General features: G+C 39.6%; 1 protein-coding gene across 3 annotated transcripts in view; it reads left to right on the forward strand.

The window, feature by feature from the left end:
* stxbp6 (syntaxin binding protein 6 (amisyn)) overlaps window positions 1–20,641 on the forward strand; it is a 353,461-nt gene that overhangs the window by 24,798 nt on the left and 308,022 nt on the right. For all 3 annotated transcript variants that reach the window (XM_073040088.1, XM_073040089.1, XM_073040087.1), the window contains exon 2: window positions 9,242–9,430. In XM_073040088.1, the coding sequence (XP_072896189.1) occupies window positions 9,280–9,430 (151 nt within the window). In that variant the 5' untranslated portion in view covers window positions 9,242–9,279. The remainder of the gene's footprint in view (window positions 1–9,241; window positions 9,431–20,641) is intronic.

Genomic DNA, 20,641 nt, shown 5'->3' on the forward strand with positions numbered 1-20,641 from the left:
TTTTATACTAAGAAGATTGTGCTTTATTTTAAAGCAAATCGAATAGCTGATTAGAAGCATGTGTCAGTTTTGCTGAACACATTGGGTTTAAAGGGACATAGTTTGCTTAGAAATCTAACTAGTCCAACCAAGCCAAGCAGAAGCGAGCTTTGTTGATATTGTGAAAGTAATGCAGGAACATTTAAAGTTGAAACCATAGTTGATTGCAGAATCAAAAGAAAGGAGTCCATTTCAGTGTATATGGCTGAATTGAAGAAGTTGTCCGAGCACTGGGTTTAGTGATGCCCTGGGAGATCAGTTAGTTTGTGGGATCTTACAAATAAGCATTCAAAAATGCCTGGCATTTAAAAGAGCAGTTGAGATAGCTCTATCAGTGGAAACAGCAGACGAAGACACAATTAAGTTTCAGTCGGGAATTAAGATGAACATGAACAAAAGTGCAATGTCTAAAAAGAAACAGTCCTGGCTAAGCAAATTGTGTTACTGTTGTGGCATGGGCTCACATACACCAGCCAATGCAGATTTAAAGGTGAAACTTGCTGAAAATACTTTAAAGTAAGACACGGGACTGGAGTAGCCTTGAGATTTACAATGTGAAAATTAATGAGACAAGCAATATGGCTTGCACCAGAAGTGAATGGAAAATTAATTAAAATGGAATCGGACACTGGCTTGGCTGTTTCAGTCATTCCGCCAAATGAGTTTGAACAGCATTTCAAAGATACTAAACTGAAGCCCGGAGATATCCAGCTAAGAATTTATACTGGAGAAAAGATCACTCCTGTGGGAATGACATTTGTAGCAGTGAAATACAACAGCCGACAAAGCCACATTTGGCTTGTATGAAGTAAAGTTTGGAGGTCCAGCATTGTAGGGACGTGAGTGGCTAAGCCAACTACAACTTGATTGTAAATCTGTCCACCAATTTGCATGCCAATTCCCTGAAAGCAAAGTCAACTGAAAGCAAATTAAGAAAGGTACTGGATGATGCCATAGCTGTCGCCATGCTGTACACCATGAACTGTTGCCCAGCAGAAGGCAAACAAGTGTTTGTGTCAACCACTGTGCATCTGGTTGTAAAGGATTTTTGTTTAAAATTTTTATTTATTTACAGGATGTGGGCATCACCAGCTAAACCATCATTTATTGCTTGTTCCTAGATGCCCTTGAGAAGCTAGTGATGAGCTGCCTTCTTGAACCACTGCAGTCCCTGAGGTGTAGGTACATCCACGGTGCTGTTAGGGAGGGAATCCCATGATTTTTTTTTTTTGACCCTATGATGATGAAAGGGATGGCGATATGTTTCCAAGTCAGGATGGTGAGTGACGGAGGGGGATTTCCAAGTGGTAGTGTTCCCAGGTACCTGCTGTTCTTGTTCTTCTAGATGGTAGTGGTCATGGGTCTGGAAGGTGGTGCTTTCGGAACTTTGGTGTGTTATTGTAGTTCATCTTGGAGATAGTACGTACTGCCACAACTGTTTGTCGATGGTGGAAGAATTGGATGCTTGTGGAAGGAGTACCAATTAAGTTGGCTGCCTTGTACTGGATGGTGTCTAGCTTCTTGAGTGTTGATGGAGCTGTACTCATTCAGATGAGTATTACATTACACTCTTAACCTGAGCCTTGTAGATGGTGGACAGGCTTTGGGCAGTCAGGAGGTGAGTTACATGCTGCAGGATTCCTAGCCTTTGACTTGGTCTGGTAGCCACAGGGTTTATATGGCTAGACCAGTTCAGTTTCTTGTCATTGGTAACCCCAGGATGTTGATATTAGGGGATGCAGTGATGGTGTTGCCACTGAATGTCAAGGGCTGATGGTTAGATCCTTCTCTTGTTGGAGATGGTCATTGCTAGCACTTATGTGGCTTGATTGTTACTCGCCAGTCAGCCCAAGCCTGGATATTATCCAGGTCCTACTGCATTTGGGTATGAACTGCACCAAGAAGGACTGCTGCTCAGAGGAATCATGAAAATGACACAAGCAGTGGTCCAACTACAACAGGCTTGCAGGCAACACATCTGAGAAATTTTCTGATATTTTAATCACCACTTGCAAAATGTGGCTTGGTTTTAGGCTGGAAGAGATTTCAAGAGCTTCAAGAAAGTTGCAAGCATTTGGCTTTTGTGAATATTAATGAACTAGAATCTCCTCTGTGTGCATTAAGGTTATCACATGAACTTCAAGTGGGAGACAAAGCTGCTTGTAAAAGTAGAGGCAAAGGCCAATGACCAGCTGGATGAATGGAAGGCCAAAAGGAAAGGAGTCAATAGAGATACAAAAACAGAGGATCCGTTAGATGTTGTGGATGATGAAATCAAGAGGAGAGATTAAATCGTAAAGGGAACAATAGAGAGATTTATAAGAGAATACACCATGAACTAAATGCACTTCCCTAAGATCACATTGCCTATCCTAGAAAGAAGAAAAAAGGAAAAAGAGAAAGACATGAAAGAGAGAGGGAACATGAGAAAGACGGCGTGAGCAGGATTCGTGAGAGAAGCAAGGATCGAAGTAGATCGAGAGGGAAAAGCTGAGAGAAGGATAAGGTGTCCAGAGCTGTGAGAACCACTTCCTGCAGTCAGAGTCAACTCCTTAAAACCACCATGGAGGAGGTCCCAGAATCTGAGATCATTTTCACAGCCACAAATTAAAATTTACTATGCTGTGGATGTCTATATAATACTTACATTATGTAGTATACTGTGTGTGTGTATGAATATATCTTTGTGTATATATTAATATAAAGTTTTTATGTTTTAGAATTACAAAACATAATGGAGAGAGATGTTTGGACATAAAGTGAAAGCACATGAATGTGGAGCTGAAACTGAAGATCAGCCATGATCTTGTTGAATTGGGTTTGATGGGTAGAACAATAGTTTCTGCTGACCTTTTATTTGAGAGAAAATCAGCAATTAAGATACTGTAGTTGGGAGAGAGTGGCAGTACTGTATGTATTGGATTCTTAATTTGGATGGCAGGGACTTTTGTTTATGTTTGCATAATTTTGTATTTAACACAGAATCTGAATTCCACTTTCCCTTTGGCAAGCACTGAAATTCTTGTGTAACGCTACACCACTGAACACTTAAAATACCAGTCTTGCATTATCAAACAGGTTTTCTTAGAATCAAAACTAATTTTGGCACAAATGTGCTTCACTTTGAACAACTATGTCCTTACTTTGTGTCCTTAAGCTGATTTAATTCAGCTTCTGGTGTTGGCAGAACTAACCTTCAGACAACTTGATGTGTACCTGTGGAAATATAATTTTAAAATAATGAAATGAGCATGTAAATAGCTTTTGGCATGAAATAGCTGTTGGGGATAAATTTATAGCCTTGAGTTAGTGATGTCATTCATTGGAGGATTAGAATTCTAGTTTGAACAAATTTTTCATCTCAGCTTTGATTGAGATAACCTTCAATATAAAAAAGAATTCAAAAGGAGAATTATGAGTTTGATGCTTCAGTTGATGGCATTGCAAGAGTTGACAAAAAGTCTTGTCAAAGATTTAGGCTATAAGGGCTCACTGCATTGTGCTTTGACTAAGACATTACCAGTACCTTTTCTCTAAAGTGGATGGAAATGATTGCATGTGAGAAAAGTTCCTTTCTTGCTTCATATTCTAATTTGGCCCACATTGAGGACGATGAAACAATGAGAATTAGAATGGTATAGTAACTCTGCAGGTATTTTACTGGTGGGGATACCTTGGCTAAACCCAGTCCTGTATTTTTTTCTGTTGGTATTCACAAAAACTGTCCTGGACACTTACTCCTGGTTAAACATTATTTCCCTTTAGCAGCCCAATTGTGTCTCACCTATGAGTACCGGATCGACACACATAGTATGCTGGAGGAACTCAGCAGGTCAGGCAGCCTCTATAGAAATGAATAAACAGTCATCATTTCAGACTGAGACCCTTCTCCAAGACCCAAATAGAAGAGAGAAGACGCCAGAATAAAAAGGGAGCGGGGAGGAGAAGGCGATAGGTGAAACCAAGAGGATGGGAAGGGTAAAGAGCTGGAGAAGAAGGAATCTGATAGGAAAGTGGACCACAGGAAAAAGGGCAGGAGGAGGGGAAATGATAGACAGGTGAGAAGAGGTAAAAGGCCATAGTGGGGAAGAGAAGAAGAGGCAAGAAGGAGTGGAAAAAATTACTGGCAAGAGAAATCGATATGCATGCCGTAAGGTTGGAGGCCACCTGGACAGAATATAAGGTGTTACTCATCTTGGCACAAGAGGAGGCTATGGAACGATCTGTTGGAATGTGAATGGGAATTATAATGTTTGGCCACTGGGAAGTTCTGCTTATGGCAGAGGTGCTTGACGAAGCAGTCCTCCATTTTATGATGGGTCTCACCAATGTAGAGGAGGCCATGTCAAGAGCAGCAGACACAATAGACAACCCCAGCAGATTCACACGTAATGTTTTGCCTCACCTGAAAGGACTTTTTGGGACCTTAAATGGAGGTGAGGGAGGAGGTGAATGGGCAAGTGAAGCTCTTGGGTTGCTTGCAGGGATATGTGCCAGTGGAGAGATTAGTGGTGAGGGACTAATGGACACTGGAATCATGGAGGGAGCAATTTTAGATTGGGTGGCTTGTAATAACCCAGATCTTATTAGGGAGCTTAATGTAAAGGAACCCTTTGGAGGCAGTGACCACAATATGATTGAATTTGTACTGCAGTTTGAGAGGGAGAAGCGTAATGCACATGTATCTATCATAATGGAATAAAGGGAATTGTGGTGGCATGAGATAGGGAGCTTGCCCAGGGTGGATTGGAGGAGGATACTGGTGGGGGTGATGGCAGAGTAGAGATGGCTGAAGTTTCTGGGAATAGCTCACAAGGCACAGTATAGATATGACCCACAGAAGAAGCTGTTTTCAAATGGCAGGGGTGGGCAACCATGGCTGACAAAGGAAGTTAAGGACTGCTTAAAAGCCAAGGAAGCGGCATATAAGGTAGCAAAATTGAGTGGGAAGTTTGATGATTGGGAAGTTTTTACAATCCAACAAAAGGCAACTAAAAAAGCTATAAGAAGCAAAAAGATGAAATGAGGGCAAACTAGCTAATAATATAAAGCAGGACACTAAATTTTTTTTCAATTATATGAAGAGTAAATGGGACTTGAGAGTTGATATTGGACCACTGGAAAATGATGCTGATGAGGTAGTAATGGGGAACAAAGAAATGGCAGATGAACTTAATGGGTACTTTGCATCAGTCTTCATGTGGAAGACACTAACAGTTTACCAGAATGTGAGGGAGCAGGAGTGAGTGCCATTGTTATTATAAAGGGAAAAAGTGCTTGGCAAACTCAAAGGTCTTAAGGTGGTTAAGTCACCTAGACCAGATGGACTACATCCCAGAGTCCTGAGAGAGGTTGCTGAAGAGATAACGGATGCATTGGTCATGATCTTTCAAAAATCACTTGATTCTGGCATGGTCCCAGAGGACTGGAAGATTGCAAATGTCACTCCACTCTTTTAAGACAGGAGGAAGGCAAAAGAAAGAAAATTATAGGCCAGTTAACCTAACTTCAGTGGTTGGGAAAGTGTTTGCGTCAATTATTAAGGATGAGGTTTGGGGGTACTTGGGGACTAATGATAAAATAAGTCAAAGTCAACATGGTTTCTGTAAAGAGAAATGTTGCCTGACAAATCTGTTAGAGTTCTTCAAGGAAGTAACAAGCAGGGTGGACAAAGGAGAGTCAGTAGGTGCTGTTCACTTGGATTTTCAGAAGGCATTTGATAAGGTGACACTCATGAGGTTGCTTAACAAGACAAAATCCTTTGGCATTACAGGAAAGATGCTGGCATGGATAGCAGAATGACTGACAGGCGGGAGGCAGTGAGTGGGAATAAAAGGGGTCTTTTCTGGTTGGTTGCTGGTGACTAGTGGTGTTCCTTATAGACCACTACTTTTCACATTGTTTGTCAATGATTTGGATAATTGAATTGATGGCCTTGAGGCAAAGTTTGTAGATGATACAAAGATAGGTGGAGGGATGGGTACTGGTGAAGAGGCAATGTGATTGCAGCACAACTTGGACAAATTGGAAGAATGGGCAAAAAAATTGCAGATGGAATACAATGTTGGAAAATATATGATAATACATTTTGGTAAAAGGAACAATAGTGTGGACTATTATCTAAATGGGGAGAAGGTTCAAACATCAGAGGTGCAGAGGGACTTAAGAGTCCTCGTGCAAGATTCCCAGAAGGTTAATTTACAGGTTGAGTTAGTGGTAAAGAAGGCAATTGCAATGTTGGCATTTATTTCAAGGGGAATCAAATATAAAAGCAAGGAGATAATGCTGAGCCTTTATAAGACACTAGTCAAGCCGCTCTTGGAGAATTGTTGACAGTTTTAGGCCCCATATCTCAGAAAGGATGTGCTGTCATTGGTGAGAGTACAGAGGAGGTTTACAAAGATGATTCTGAGAATGAATGGGTTAACATATGAAGAACATTTGTCAGCTTTGGGCCTGTACTCACTGGAGTCTAGAAGAATGTGGGGAGGGGGATCTCATTGAAACCCACTGAGTGATGAAAGGACTAGATATCATGGATGTGGAGAGGATGTTTCCTTTGTTGGAGGTATCCACAACTAGAGGACATAGCCTGAAAAATGTAGGGTGATCTTTTAGAACAGAGGTAAGCAGGAATTTTTTTTTTTAGGCAGAAAGTGGTTAATGTAAGGAGCACCAGTGTCTTTTGAGAGAAAACTGTGAGCCTTTTGGCATTAAAGATAACATTCACCACATCCAGAGGAACACACAAAAATGCTGGAGGAATTCAACAGGTCAGGCAGTATGTATGGAAATGAATAATCAGTAGACATTTCAGGCCAAGACGCTTCTTCAGGACTGGAAATGGAGCGAAAAATACACAAAAGAGGTGGGTGGAGGGGAAGGAGAACTTGCTAGAAGGTGACAGTTGAAGATATGTGGTTGGGAAAGGTAAAGGGCTGGAGAAGAAGAAATCTGATAGGAGAGGAGAATAGATCATGGAGAAAGGGAAGCAAGAGGGGCAGCAGGGGGAGGTGATAGTCAGGTGAGAAGAGGTAAGAGGCAAAAGTGGGGAATAGAAGAGGATAAAAGGGGGAGGCAAATAAACAGGAGGAGTAATCAATGTTCATGCCATCAGGTTGGAGGCTACTTGGACAGAATATAAGGTGTTGCTCCTCCACTCTGAGAGTGGCGTCATCATGGCAAAAGAGGACGCCATAGATTGGCATGTTGGAATAGGAATTAAAGTGGTTGGCCACCTGGAATTTCCACTTTTGGCAGATGGAGTGGATGTGCTCGATGAAGCAATTTATAACAAGTCTTTCCAATATAGAGGAGGCCACTTTGGGAGCACCAAGTGCAATAAACCCCAAATGATTGACAGATGAAGTGTGGCCTCACCTGGAAAGACTGTTTAGGGCCCTGAATAGACAGGTACTACATTTCTGTCACTTGCAGAGATTAATGTAGAGGTCCAAACAGATAAATGAATTGTGGAGGGAGCGATCTCCAAGGAAAGTGGGGAGATGGTGGTGGGGAGTGGTGAAGCTATATTTGGTGGTTGAAGATGGCTGAAGTTGTGGAGAACGATGTGTTGGATGTGGAGGGTCATGTAATGGTAGGTGAGGACAAAAGGAACTCTATCCCTGTTAAGGTGGCAGGAAGATTGGGTGGGTGTGGATGCCAGGGAAATAGAGGAGATGTGGGTGAGGACAATATCAGTGGTGGAGGAAAGGAAACCCCTTTCTTTGAAAGAGGATTTGATGTCTTCTGATACAATTTAGAAAATGGATAATTTTTTTCTCCTCCATTTGGACTGGTTTTCAATATTTTGAAACAGCTACACTTTCTCCTATTGATTCAGATATAAATTTTTCCCCCACTGTAGCCTTTGCCCTTGTATTTTCACTGCATTACACTGCATTCACTGCATATTCTAGTGACCAAGCTCATTGTTCCCATCTCATATAGCCTAATTTCTCTATGCCCATTACCTGATCGGAATTCCACCTAGAATCTGCTGACCTTTCAACTCCTTCATCTGCCACTTTGGTTTTTCATTCTCTCTGATGCTGCACGTGGTTATATGAAACAAACCTCCTGAAGCCCTTTCTTTTCTATTGCTCAAATGCTCATTTTTGGCTCTCATGTTATCTGGCATGAATAGTTTCCTTTCCTTGAGCATGTTTGGTCTTCCCTTCAAAGTTGTTATCAATCTTTATTCGAATTACGTCTCAGACTTACAGTAATTCTTTCAGGTCCTAGAGCTTACAATTCTTTCTAACGGAATAATATGATTCAATATACTCAGTGCCAGGAAAAAAAACCATGTTAGTCTTGTAGGATCTAAGTACAATCTGCAAATCTTATTTTAGATATTATACCTGGCATCTTTGCTGCTTCAGTTAATATGTTAATTTCTGAATGACTCAGGATCTGACCGGGCATTGTTTTCCGTTAATCTGATAAATCTTCTGTTTGAGATCTGGATGTTTTGTTTAGAAAACTTCTCAATCCATTCCGTAAGTTGAATCCTTTTATTTGGTTGTATTTGGTACAGATTGGATTTTGAACGATGGATGAGTTTTCTTGAGGGCACTTCAAATAGCCTTGCATTCACTTCGAGGATCCGATGGAGCTGAGTTCAGCTCCACATCGAAAACACAGCATAGTGTACATCAGCAATGATAAACTATCCAATTCTGGCTTGGGGCCTGATCCATAACCACTTGACGGCTCAGTGGCAACACCCTCATCTCCAAGCTCGAACGAGACATTGTCTCTGGATAGTAGTATTTTAGCAGGGGAGGGGGTGGGGGTGTAGAGTTAACAAGTTACTAATAGTCCATAATGCTGTTAAATAATATGTGACGCTATATTACAGTTTTGGTCTCAATCAGCCAATGTGCTGCCAGACTCTGAGATTTAATTGGAGTCTGTTGCTCTTTCTTAATCCTTTCCAGAGTTTAATTGTGCAGAGGTTTTTTTTTCTGAACTATGTGCTTGCAAGTACTTTTGTTCCCTGGTGATCTCAAGGGTCAGTATTTTTGGTGAAGGTTCTATACTGAAGATGTTTTGATTTTCTAAAATAATTCTAGTTTTTTGTAAGATGATTTTTTTTAAAAAACTTGTCTTGGCTATATTATAATAACTTTATTAAAAGTAAATCACATCTAATCAAGTAGCACAGAGAACTGAAATGTGTATTGTTTTGTTTTTTTAGATTCAAAAGTAAGCTGCTTTCCCTTCTCCCTTTCCAAGATGAGTGCCAAATCTGCTATCAACAAGGAGATTTTTGCTCCACATGAGAGAATGCTTGCGGCCGTCCAGGTCAAACGAAGAACCAAAAAAAAGATTCCATTTCTTGCAACAGGAGGTCAGGGGGAATATTTGACCTACATCTGCCTGTCAGGTAAAGTTAATGTGACAGTTGTTTTGCTTCCTTCATTGACATCTATCTGATTACTTAATTAAATGTCATCAACTACTGAAGAGATGAAGTGGTGTAGATTCAAATAAAATTAGACGGGCAAAATTCCTTCATTTATCTTCAACTAGGGAGAAAGCAAAAGGGGTTAAACTAGTGTTATGTTGTGCAGTTAGTCTGAAAAACTTGTAAGACTTGTAAGAATATTCATAAAAAGAACTGGTATGCATTTTTAGAATGAAGGTTCTGCAATTACAAAAATACTTCATGGGGTGTTGTCTGTACTCCGAACTGCTTTGAATTGATTTAAGTTTGTCTTTTCTTACACACTGTCTTGTGATCAGTTTGAGACCAAGGAAAATCTAGGTTAATAATGATGTGGTTCATTGTGTAGGAAAATTACTAAAGGGCAGGAGAGAATGTGTATTAGTGCTGTGGTGTGAAGTTAGCAATTTGAGATTGCAATCTCACGTTCTTATGGAAAACAATAAAGATAGATAAATGTAATCACTTCTAGGCTGTTGCAAAGAAAGTTCATTACTAACATTTGTCTAGTATTTATAATGAACAATGTTTATAATATCCTTTGTGTAAGGGAGCCTGTGATCTTGCCAACTGTTTGGTGCAGCTTAATCTAATCTTGGGTATTACTTAGTCCCAAACTGAGTTGGCTCTTAATAGCCATAGACAACTAATGCTACGTTATTTACACTCAAGTATATAAACTACTGTACAACAGCAGGGATGTGATGCTAAAGCTTTATAAGGCACTGGTGAGGCTTCATCTTGAGTATTGTGTACAGTTTTGGGCTCCTCGTATTAGAAGAAATGTGCTGGCATTGGAAAGGATCCAGAGGAGGTTCACAAGGATGATTCCAGGAATTGAAGGATTATCATATGAGGTATGTTTGATGGCTCTGGAACTGTACTTGCTGGAATTTAGAAGGTTGGGTTGGGGGGGGGGGGGGGAATCTCATTGAAACCTTTCGAATGTTGAAAGGACTAGACGGAGTAGATGTGAAAAGGATGTTTCCCAATGTTTCCTGTGGTGGGAGAGTCTAGAACAAAAGGGCATAGCCTCAGGATACAGGGGTGTCCATTCAGAACAGAGATGCAGAGAAATTTCTTTAGCCAGAAGGTGGTGAACTCCTGGAATTTGTTGCCACATGCAGCTGTGAAGGCCAGGTCATTGGATGTATTTAAGGCAGAGTTTGATAGGTTCTTGATTGGACTTGGCATCAAAGGTTACAAGGAGAAAGCCAGGAAATGGAAAAAAAGGATCAGCCGTGATTGAATGGCGGAGCAGGCTCGATGGGCCAAATGGCCTAATTCTGCTCCTATGTCTTATGGTTTAACAACCGCTCACTCAGTGTCAGCAAGAACAAGGAGCTGGTTGTTGACTTCAGGAGGTGGAGACTGGAGGTCCATGAGCCAGTCCTCATCAGAGAAGTCAGAGGTGCAGAAAGGTCAGCAACTTTAAATTTCTCAGTTGTTATTTCAGAAGACCTGTCCTGGGCCCAGCACATAAGCCTAGTTACAAAGGAAGCACAGCACCACCTCTACTTCCTTAGAAGCTTGTGAAGATTCAGCATCTCATCTAAAATTTTGAACTTCTATAGATGTGTGGTGTAAAGTATATGACTGGTCTCATCATGGCCTGACATAGAAACACCAATGCCCTGGAACGGAAAATCCAACAAAGTAGTAGAAATAGCCCAGTACATCACCAGTAAAGTCCTCCAGCATCCATCATCAAGGACTCCCACCACCCACGCCATGCACTCTTATTGCTACCATCAGGAAGAAGGTACAGGAGCATCAGGCCCACACCATCAGGTTCAGGAACAGTTAATACCCCTCAACCATCCCCTCTTGAACCAGAGGGGATAACTTCCCTCAATTTCACTCACCCCATTACTGAACTATTCCTACAACCTATGGACTCAGTTTCAAGGACCCTTCTTCTTGTATTCATGATATTTATTGCTTATTATTTTTCTCTTTTGTATTTGCACAGCTTGTTGTCTTTTACATATTGTTTGTCTGTCCTGTTGGATATGGGCCTTTCATTGATTCTGTTTTGTTTCTTGGGTTTTACTGTGTATGCCCGTAAGAAAATGTATCTCAGGATCATATACAGTGACTTGAAAAAGTATTCAGCTCCCAACCCTTTGTTCACATAAATGAGCATTAAAACCATGGACTTTGATCAATTTACCAGACTTTTTATTTGTGAATCACATACAGTACTCCTTTTTCAAAGTAGCCCAAAAACAGGGTACAGTGTAAAGCATGGAAAAACTAAAAATTTGAAATGTCAGTAGTTCAAAAGTATTCATCCCCTTTTGATTATTACGTAGTTGAACCATCTCTTGCAGCTATTCCAAACTGTAGTCCTCTTGGATAACGCTCTATTAGCTTTGCACAATGTGACAAAGCAAGATATGCCCATTCCTCTTACAAGATTGCTCAAGCTGTCCCAGGTTCGTTGAGAAGCTGTAGTGGCAGCAATCTTGATGTCTTGCCAGAGATGTTTGGGTTAAGGTCAACTCTAACTGGGCCATTCAAAAACATTAATTTTCTTCATTTGAAGCCACTCAGTGGTGCTGTGGGTCATTGTTCTGCTGAAAGACTAACTTCCTCCCCAGTTTTAGCTTTCTGGCAGAGGCTTTTTATCCAGGGTCTCTCTGTATTTAGCAGCATTCATCTTCCCATCAACTCTGACCTGATTTCCAGTCTCTGATGCTAAAGAGCATATCCATAGCATAATGCTACCCCCACCATACTTTACAGAAGGGTTGGTGTTACCTGCCTGGTATGCAGTATTACTTTTATGCCACACATACTGCTTGGTTTTGAGGCCAGGAAGTTTCACAGTAGTATCAACCACAAAACAACCTTCCAAAACTTTACAGTATCTTCTAAGAGAAGCTTTACAGGCAAGGGCATGTTGTTTTTTTTTTTTAGCCAGGGCTGCTTCCTTGCCACTGTTCCATAAACACCCATTTTTGGCAAGGCCTTAGAGATTGTAGAGCCATGAATTTCATCTCCACTTGCAGCCACTGATTTCTGCAGCTCATTTAGATTGAAGGTTGGTATAATAGTAGCCTCTCTTAGAAGTGCCATTCTTCTCTGGCAAAGGTGGCCTGACCTAGCCAGTGAGTCGACGGTTTCATATTTTTTTCCACTTTTTTTGTGATGGGATGTGCTGAGCTCCGAGCTATGTCACTGCATTTGAGATAGTCTTATACCCTTCCCCAGATTTGTGTTTCTCCATTATCATTTCCATGACTTGTCATGAATGCTCTTTTTGTCCGCATTTTGGTTTGGTCTGTTGAAAGTCTACCATACTGTTGGACCTTAGAGAGGGGATATTTATTCTTATGAATTCATTGAAAACATGCACTGGATGTACCTTGGTAATAAATTTACTCTGAACTTTGATTCTGGTTAATTGAGCCAACAGTTAACAGGGACAACCACGTATTTGGAACAACTCTTAAAGAACGAAAATTGAATTGAGAAAGTAGTCAGAATTCCCTTAGTTTATTTGGGACACCATGCTACTTAATTGGGCAGGAGACTGTTGCCAAAATTTCTAACTAGCGCCAGTCACATTTACTTGCATGGCCATGAGACACTACACTGTGCTTAGAGCAAACAGTTTTTAAATAGTTTCAGTTGTGTGTGTTTGTGTTCAAAGAAGCAGTGATTTTTGTCTCTGATTGTTGGTGAGAAGTAAACATTGAGAATTCGTATCTGCTTTGCTCACTGCGGTTTCATGCATTCAAGCATGGAGATGCTAGAAATAGCCGAGAGTGAAAATGAAATGATTTCACTACTTGAATAAATTAGGAGCTACAAAGAATTAAGGTATCGACAATCATCTTCAATATTACAATTGAAATGAAGATTTGGAGGATGTAGTTGTCACAAGCTTTGTATGAAGGCGGTCCATTATCCGCGCTGGATATCTACTGGATGAATTTCTCCGTCAATAACAATTGCAAACTAATACAGTTTATAGTACTGTGGAGGTATTGGTAGTGTTCTAATTTGTTCTGTATTTCATTTAAATATGTAATTTGTTATTCAGTTCAATGATAGTTTGTCTATTTTTAATCTTTTGAATCAGTTCCATGAAACTAAGACTAATTTTGGCAGCTGCTTAATTGGGCCAAAATGTACTGGTCCCAATGTACCCAATTAATTGGAATCCAATTTTTAAGTTCGTCATTTAAATTCTTTCTTTTGTTATTTTTTAGATCCATTGACCATTTTTCTCAATAACCGTTATCCTCTGTATGGCAATACTGTATACAACCGTTGCAAATACTGGTTATAGTCCTGGTTCTGAAATTCTTTTGCAAATGTATTAAAGCCACATAATTTAAACAGGTATTTAATTCCAATGAGTAGTTAGTAGGCAAACTTTAACTCTTTACATTTCAAGTGTCAAAGATGTGTTCTTTGTCACAAGTTAATAATATTTTGATTCTGCTATCTTTATTAGTGTTTTTCTTTATTTTCTTTATTGGGTCTTCTAAAAAAAATTGAAGACTGAAGAATTATGGCTGTAAATGAAGCTTCAGAATTGCAAATTGAAGTAGAGCCTGATGGTCGTGCAAAAAATTGTTTTTGTTTCTTTGTTCAAACTGGCAAAGCTCCTAGATTTTATATTGTCGCTAGCAAAATTAGAATGTCAGAAACTGATATAGCAATATTTAATAAATACCAATCAAATTACATTATTAGATGAGACTGAAGAAGCATTACTGTAACTTTTTAGTAGTTGGGGATTATGCAATAAGCAATCTACTCTTGACAAAGTACGGTAAATGAGTGTGAACCTCTCTTAATGCATTCACCTGAATTCTGTATGAAAATGTCCAAGCTATTTGTGTTTATCATTAGTTTGCATAACGATTGTAAAAATTATTTTTAATCTGTTTGAATTTTCATAGAATTTTAGACCTGGTTTAGAGTCAGGTTTATTATCACTGACTTGTATAACATGAAATTTGTTGTTTTTCCAGCAGCAGTAGAGTACAAAGGCATAAAATGTTACCATAAATTGCAAAACAGTGCAGAAAAGGAAGAATGAGATGGTGTTCATAGACCATTCAGAAACCTGATAGCGAAGGGGAAGAAGCTGTTACTAAATCTTGAATGTTAACCTCCAGGCTCCTGTACCAACACCCTGACAGTATTAAAGCAAAGAGGGTGTGTCCTGGATAGTGATTTATGCTGTCTTCGATGGTGGGGAGGGTTGTGCCTAGGATGGAGCTGGCTGAATCTATGTATTTCCTTGTACTGTTCTCCATTGAATTGCACCTATCTAAGTTCTCCATTGCAACTTTCTCACTCCTTTGCTCAGTGTTCTGTTTTTGCTGTTGCCTATATATTTTGAAAGAGTGTTCTAAACAATTTAATATCTTAATATCAGTGATGACATTGGTCTAAGTATCTCTTAAGCACCTCACCCTTTTAATCTTTCCAGTCATTCATGGGTTGGGAATTTTTTTCTTATTAAATAGTGCAGCTGTGTTAGAGCTCCAAGTGTTAATTTCTGCACTTCCTTCAGCTATCTGGGCTGTACTCTCTGAAATTCCTTTGAATTCTTCACTGTATGAAACTCCTTTTATTTAAGATGCTCAGTAAAGTGCATATCTTGGAGAAATCTCTTCATTTATCTGTCCTAATGTCTCAGGCTCACAGTCAAGTTTTTATTTTGGAAGCATCCTATGAAGTTGCTCCCAACAAATATGAACATTCTACTTAGTCAAACATACTCTATAAATACAAGTTATTGAGAAATATTTCATAGTGGTTGCACTGAGAGGATGAGATTCAGTTTTACAGATTCAAAGATCATGATTTATCTAGGGAATATTTGGTTGGGGTTATTACTTTCTCTACAAAGTATATTAATCTGGCCAAGATGTTTATGTAACTATAAGGATTGCAAAGGAAAAATCTCTTGCCACACCTTCATTTTGTTTATGTATTTAGTCCTGCTTTTGAGGTTAATTAATCAAAATTCCTAATTACAACTTTGTAATGACATTAGCTGAATAATAACTGCATAACGCATGCCTTCTTTGTGGTTGCATCAATGTGTTGGGCCCAGGTTAAATCCTCAGAGAGATTGATGACCAGGAACTTAAAGCTGATCACTCTTTGCATTACTGACCCCTCAATGAGGTCTGGTGAATGTTCTCCTGACTTCCCCTTCCTGAAGTCCAGAATCAATTCCTTAGTCTTATTGAGTGTGATGTTGACATGACACTCCTCAACCAGGAAATCTATCTCACTCCTGTATGCCTTGTCGCCATCTGGGATTCTGCTGGCAACAGGTGTCATTGGCAAATTTATAGATGGCCTTCGAGCTATGCCTATCCACACAATCATGAATAGAGAGAGAGTAGAGCACAAGGCCTAAATTATTAAATTGTACTTTTATAATAGTTAGGATATGTCTTGACTTTTAGTGTGAGAGTGAGAAGCATTTTTAATAGAAGTATACCGTTCTATTCTTGCACAAATCAACCATGACCTTAAATGATTAATTCTGCTCCCTCAATTGTACATAATTGCTTTCAGATGTCAGCTTGATTTCTGGTGTAAACTTATCTTGCCATGTTTGAAGATTTGTGCACATTTGTCTGACTTAATTCTTACTATATTCCCAATAAATTTATGGTATTTTTGTTGTCCTGCCCTCTTTCACCAAAATATGACTTCACTTCTCTACAGTAAATTTCCTTAGTCACATACCTTCCATTTTACTAGTTTGTCCCTGTCCTGATATTTTACTTTTTCTTCTTTTATGCATTATTTTTCCCAGTTTTGTATAATCTGGATCCTTTGAGAGTCTAACCATATTCAGGATATGAACTTGCATCAGAAGGGAATGATCCTAATATTGACTATGGCAAGTACCAGATAACTCAACTTGAAAAGCAATAATATGCTTTTATTCAATGATTTAAACAACTTTGTATTGATTCTGTCACCGACACTTTTGGCCTTGGGCTGTAATTTTGCTGGCAAGTTTATAGTGTAAGTTATGAAACTTCAAATTTGGACTAACTTCACAAATTCTCCCCAGTCTTTGAAAAGAATATGACCAAGTTAATCGAATGTGATTTGCCTTTGTCCAAATTGAATGCCAGTTAATTTTGTTCTGTATTTTTGTCTGTTTCCTTAGCCCTGGTAGTTTAATTAGTTAGTAGTTCCTAGATTTACCTTTTTAAATGGAGTGTGACATTTGGAATCAGTGAATTTTCAGATAACAATTTAATCCATAAGTCATAATACATAGGAGCAGAATTAAGCCACTTGACAAATGAGTCTGCTCTGTCATTCCATCATGGCTGATTTATTATACCTCTGATTCCCATTTTTTTGCCTTTTCATAATCTTTGACACCCTGACTAACTTACAATTTAAATGTTTTCAATGACTTGGCCTTCACAGCCATCCGTGGCAATAAGTTCCACAGATTCACCACCCTCTAGCTAAAGAGATTCCTCCTCATCTATTCTAAATGGATGTTCCTCTATTCTGAGGCTGTTCTTGGTCCTATGCAACCGCTATAGGAAACTTACTCCGACTCCACCCTATCTAGGTCTTTCAATATTCAATAAGTTTCAGTGAGATCCCTGCTCATTCTTCTAAACACCAGCAAGTACATGTTCAGAGCTTCCAAATGCCCTTCATCTGTTAACCCTTTTATTCCTGTGATCCTTCTCTGGATTCTCTTCAAAGCCAGTACCTCTTTTAGATAAGGGGCCCAGAACTACTCACAAATTCCAAGTGTAGTTTGACCAATGCCTTATTAAGTCTCCACATCACATTATTGCTCTTCTTTTCTAGTCCTCTTCCAATGAATACTAACATTTCATTTGCCTTCCTTGCCACCAACTCAACCTGCAAATGGACTTCTAGGAAATCCTGCACAAGGACTTCCAAGTCCCTTTGCACCTGTTTTTTAAAATTTTCTCCACATTTTTTAAACAAATTGTCCATGCATGCCTTTATTTCTTCTACCAAAGTGCATGACCATACACTTGGCTACACTATATTCCATCTGCCACTAAATCCTTCTACAGACTACTTGCTTCCTCAACACTACCTGCCCTCCACCTATCTTTGAATTGTCTGCAGATTTGCCTAATATGCTATCAATTCCATCATCCAAATCATTGATATATAATGTGAGAAGAAACGGTCCCAATACCAACCCCTATGGATTATAATTTGTCATCAGAGGTCAACCAGAATAAACCCTCTTTATTCTCACTCTGCCTCATTCCAGTCAGTCAATCTTCTATCCATGCTATCTATTGTTCCAGTAATACCATGGGCTGTTACCTTGTTAAGCAGTCTTTTGTGCAGCATCATGTCAAAGGCATTCAGAGAATCTTAAGTAAACAACATCCACTGAGTGTCTTTTGTCTATCCTGTCTGTTGATTCCTCAAAGAGTTTCAACAGATTTGTCAGGTAAGATTTTGCCGTGAGGAAGGCATGCTGACTTTTGTCTACTTTATCAAGAACCCTGAAATTTCATCCTTACTAATGGACTCCAACATCTTCCCAACCACTGAAGTCAGACTAATTGGCATATAATTTTCTTTCTTTTGCCTCCCTTCCTTTCATAAAGAGTGGAGTGACATTTGTAGTTTTCCAGTCCTCTGGAATCACTTCAGAATCTAGTGATTCAAGTTTATTACAAATGTCTCCACAATCTCTTCAGCTATCTTTTTCAGAACCCTGAGGTATAGTCCATCTGGTGCAGATAACTTGTCTACCTTCAGACCTTTCAGCTTCCCAAGCACTGTTTCCTAATTAATAGCAGCTACACTTACCTCTGCCCCCTGACACACTCGAATTTCTGGCATTCTGTTAGTGTCTTCCACAGTAAGGACTAACAATATTTGTTAGTACTTGCCCCCCCATTACTACTTCTCCAGCTTTACCTTTCAGTGGTCCAATGTCTACTCTCTCCTCTTTTACTCTTTATATACTTGAAAGGCTTATCTTCATATTTCATTGTTTCTCTCCTTATTTTTTTTAAGCTGCTTTCCGCTGGTTTAAAGAGTTTTTCAATCTTCTACTTTCCCATTAATTTCTGCTCTCTTGTATGGCTTCTTTTGCTTTCAGGCTGTCTTTGACAGCCATAGTTGTCTCATCTTCCCTTTGGAATACTTCATCTTTGGGATGTATTTATCCTGCGCATTCTGAATTGCTGCCAGATACTCCAGCCTTTGATGTTCTACCATCATCCCTGCTATTTTCCCCTTTCAGTCAACTTTGGCCTGCTCCGCTCCTCTCTCATGCCTTTAAATCCCTTTATTCCACTGTAATAGAAACATAGAAAACCTACAACACAATACAGGGCCTTCGGCCCACAAAGTTGTGCCGAACGTGTCTCTACTTCAGAAATTACCAGGCTTACCCATAGCTCTCTATTTTTCTAAGCTCCACGTACCTATCCAAGTCTCTTAAACTACTGATACATCTGACTTCATCTTCTCCCTCTCAAACTGCAGAGTTAATTTTATCATATTATGATCACTGCATCCTAAGTGTTTCTTTATCTTGAGCTTTAACCAAATCTGGTTCATTACACTACCCCTAATCCAGAATTGCCATTCTCCTGGTGGGTTATCAAGCCACTCTAAATAGCCATTTAGTAGACATTTTACAATTCTGTCTTGGGATCCGGCACCAATTTGATTGTCCCAATCTACCTGCATATTGAAATCCCCCATGATTATCATAACATTGCCCTTTTCACATTTCTATTTCCATGCCTTTCTATTTCCCATTGTAATTTATATCGCATCTCCCGGCTACAGTTCGGAAGCCCAAATGTAACACCCAACAGTGTCTTTTTACTCCTGTAGTTTCCTAACTCAATCCACAAGGATTCTACATCTTCCAACACTATGTCACCTTTTTCTAAGGATTTGAATTCATTTTTACCAACAGAGCCACCCCACCCCCTCTGCCTGCCTGCCTGTCCTTTTGAATTAGATCCTTGTATGTTAAACTCTCAAAAATGATCTTCTTTCAGCCATGATGCAGTGAAACCCACAAAATCATACCTGCCAATCTCTATCTGCACTAGCAGATCATCTACTTTATTCCATATACTGTGTATTTGAATACAACTCCTTCAGCCCTGTATTCATCACCCTTTTCCATTTTGCCCTATATTGCACTTCGACTTATCCCACTGACTGCAGTTTTATCCAGTTATGATCTTGTCCTTGCAGTCTCGCTACACAACACATCGACTTGTTTACCAACTGCCCCATCCTCACTCCTATCACTTCAGCTCCTATCTGCCTGCCAAATTAGTTTAAACCTTCCCCAACAGTTCTAGCAAACACACCTGCGAGGATACTGGTTCAAGTCTAACCTGTCCTTTTTCTATAGGTCATACCTTCCCCAGGAGAGATCCTAATAATCGAGAATTCTGAAACCCTGCACCACTTCTGCAGCCACTCATTCATTTATACTGTCATCCTATTCCTGCTTGACTAGTACGTGATACTGGGAGTAATCCAAAAATTACTTCCTTGGAGGTCCTGCTTTTCAACCTCTTCCCTAACTGCCTAAAGTCACTAAGCAGGACCTCCTCCCCCTTTCTGCCCATGTCATTGGTACCAGTGTGCACCGTAACCTCTGGCTGCTCACCCTCCCTATTGAGAATCTTCTGGATCCATTTGACAAAGTGCAGCAAACGTTAAAGCTTTGTGAAGACGGAGCACTGGCAACTTCAGTTGCCACCTTTGCTTCCTTGGTAATTGAGGAATCATCCCTTTTACACCAGGTGACTTCTATTTTAAGAATTGCTAACTTTTAATTGCCTTTTCTATTGAATATCACTGCTACCTTCATTGGCAGAATCCTTGTTGGAGAAAGCAATTCCGAAATAGCATCTACACCTTTTGTTCAAAATACCTTTCTTGTAATTTTAAAAGCCGAAGGCTGCATATGCTAGAAATCTGGAAAAAAAAACAAAATGCATTGTCAGAGTTCTGACTTTCAAATGATCTTGTCAGCTCTTTGATGTACATGATGTTTTAAAACTGTTTGAGTAAGGGCGTTGGTCCTCAAACTAGTTTCATGAAAACACATCATTTTGCATATTCCCTTTGTGTTTCGCTGATTGTGCAATGCTT

Source organism: Hemitrygon akajei, chromosome 3 (genome assembly GCF_048418815.1).
Source record: "Hemitrygon akajei chromosome 3, sHemAka1.3, whole genome shotgun sequence".
Lineage (NCBI taxonomy): Eukaryota > Metazoa > Chordata > Chondrichthyes > Myliobatiformes > Dasyatidae > Hemitrygon > Hemitrygon akajei.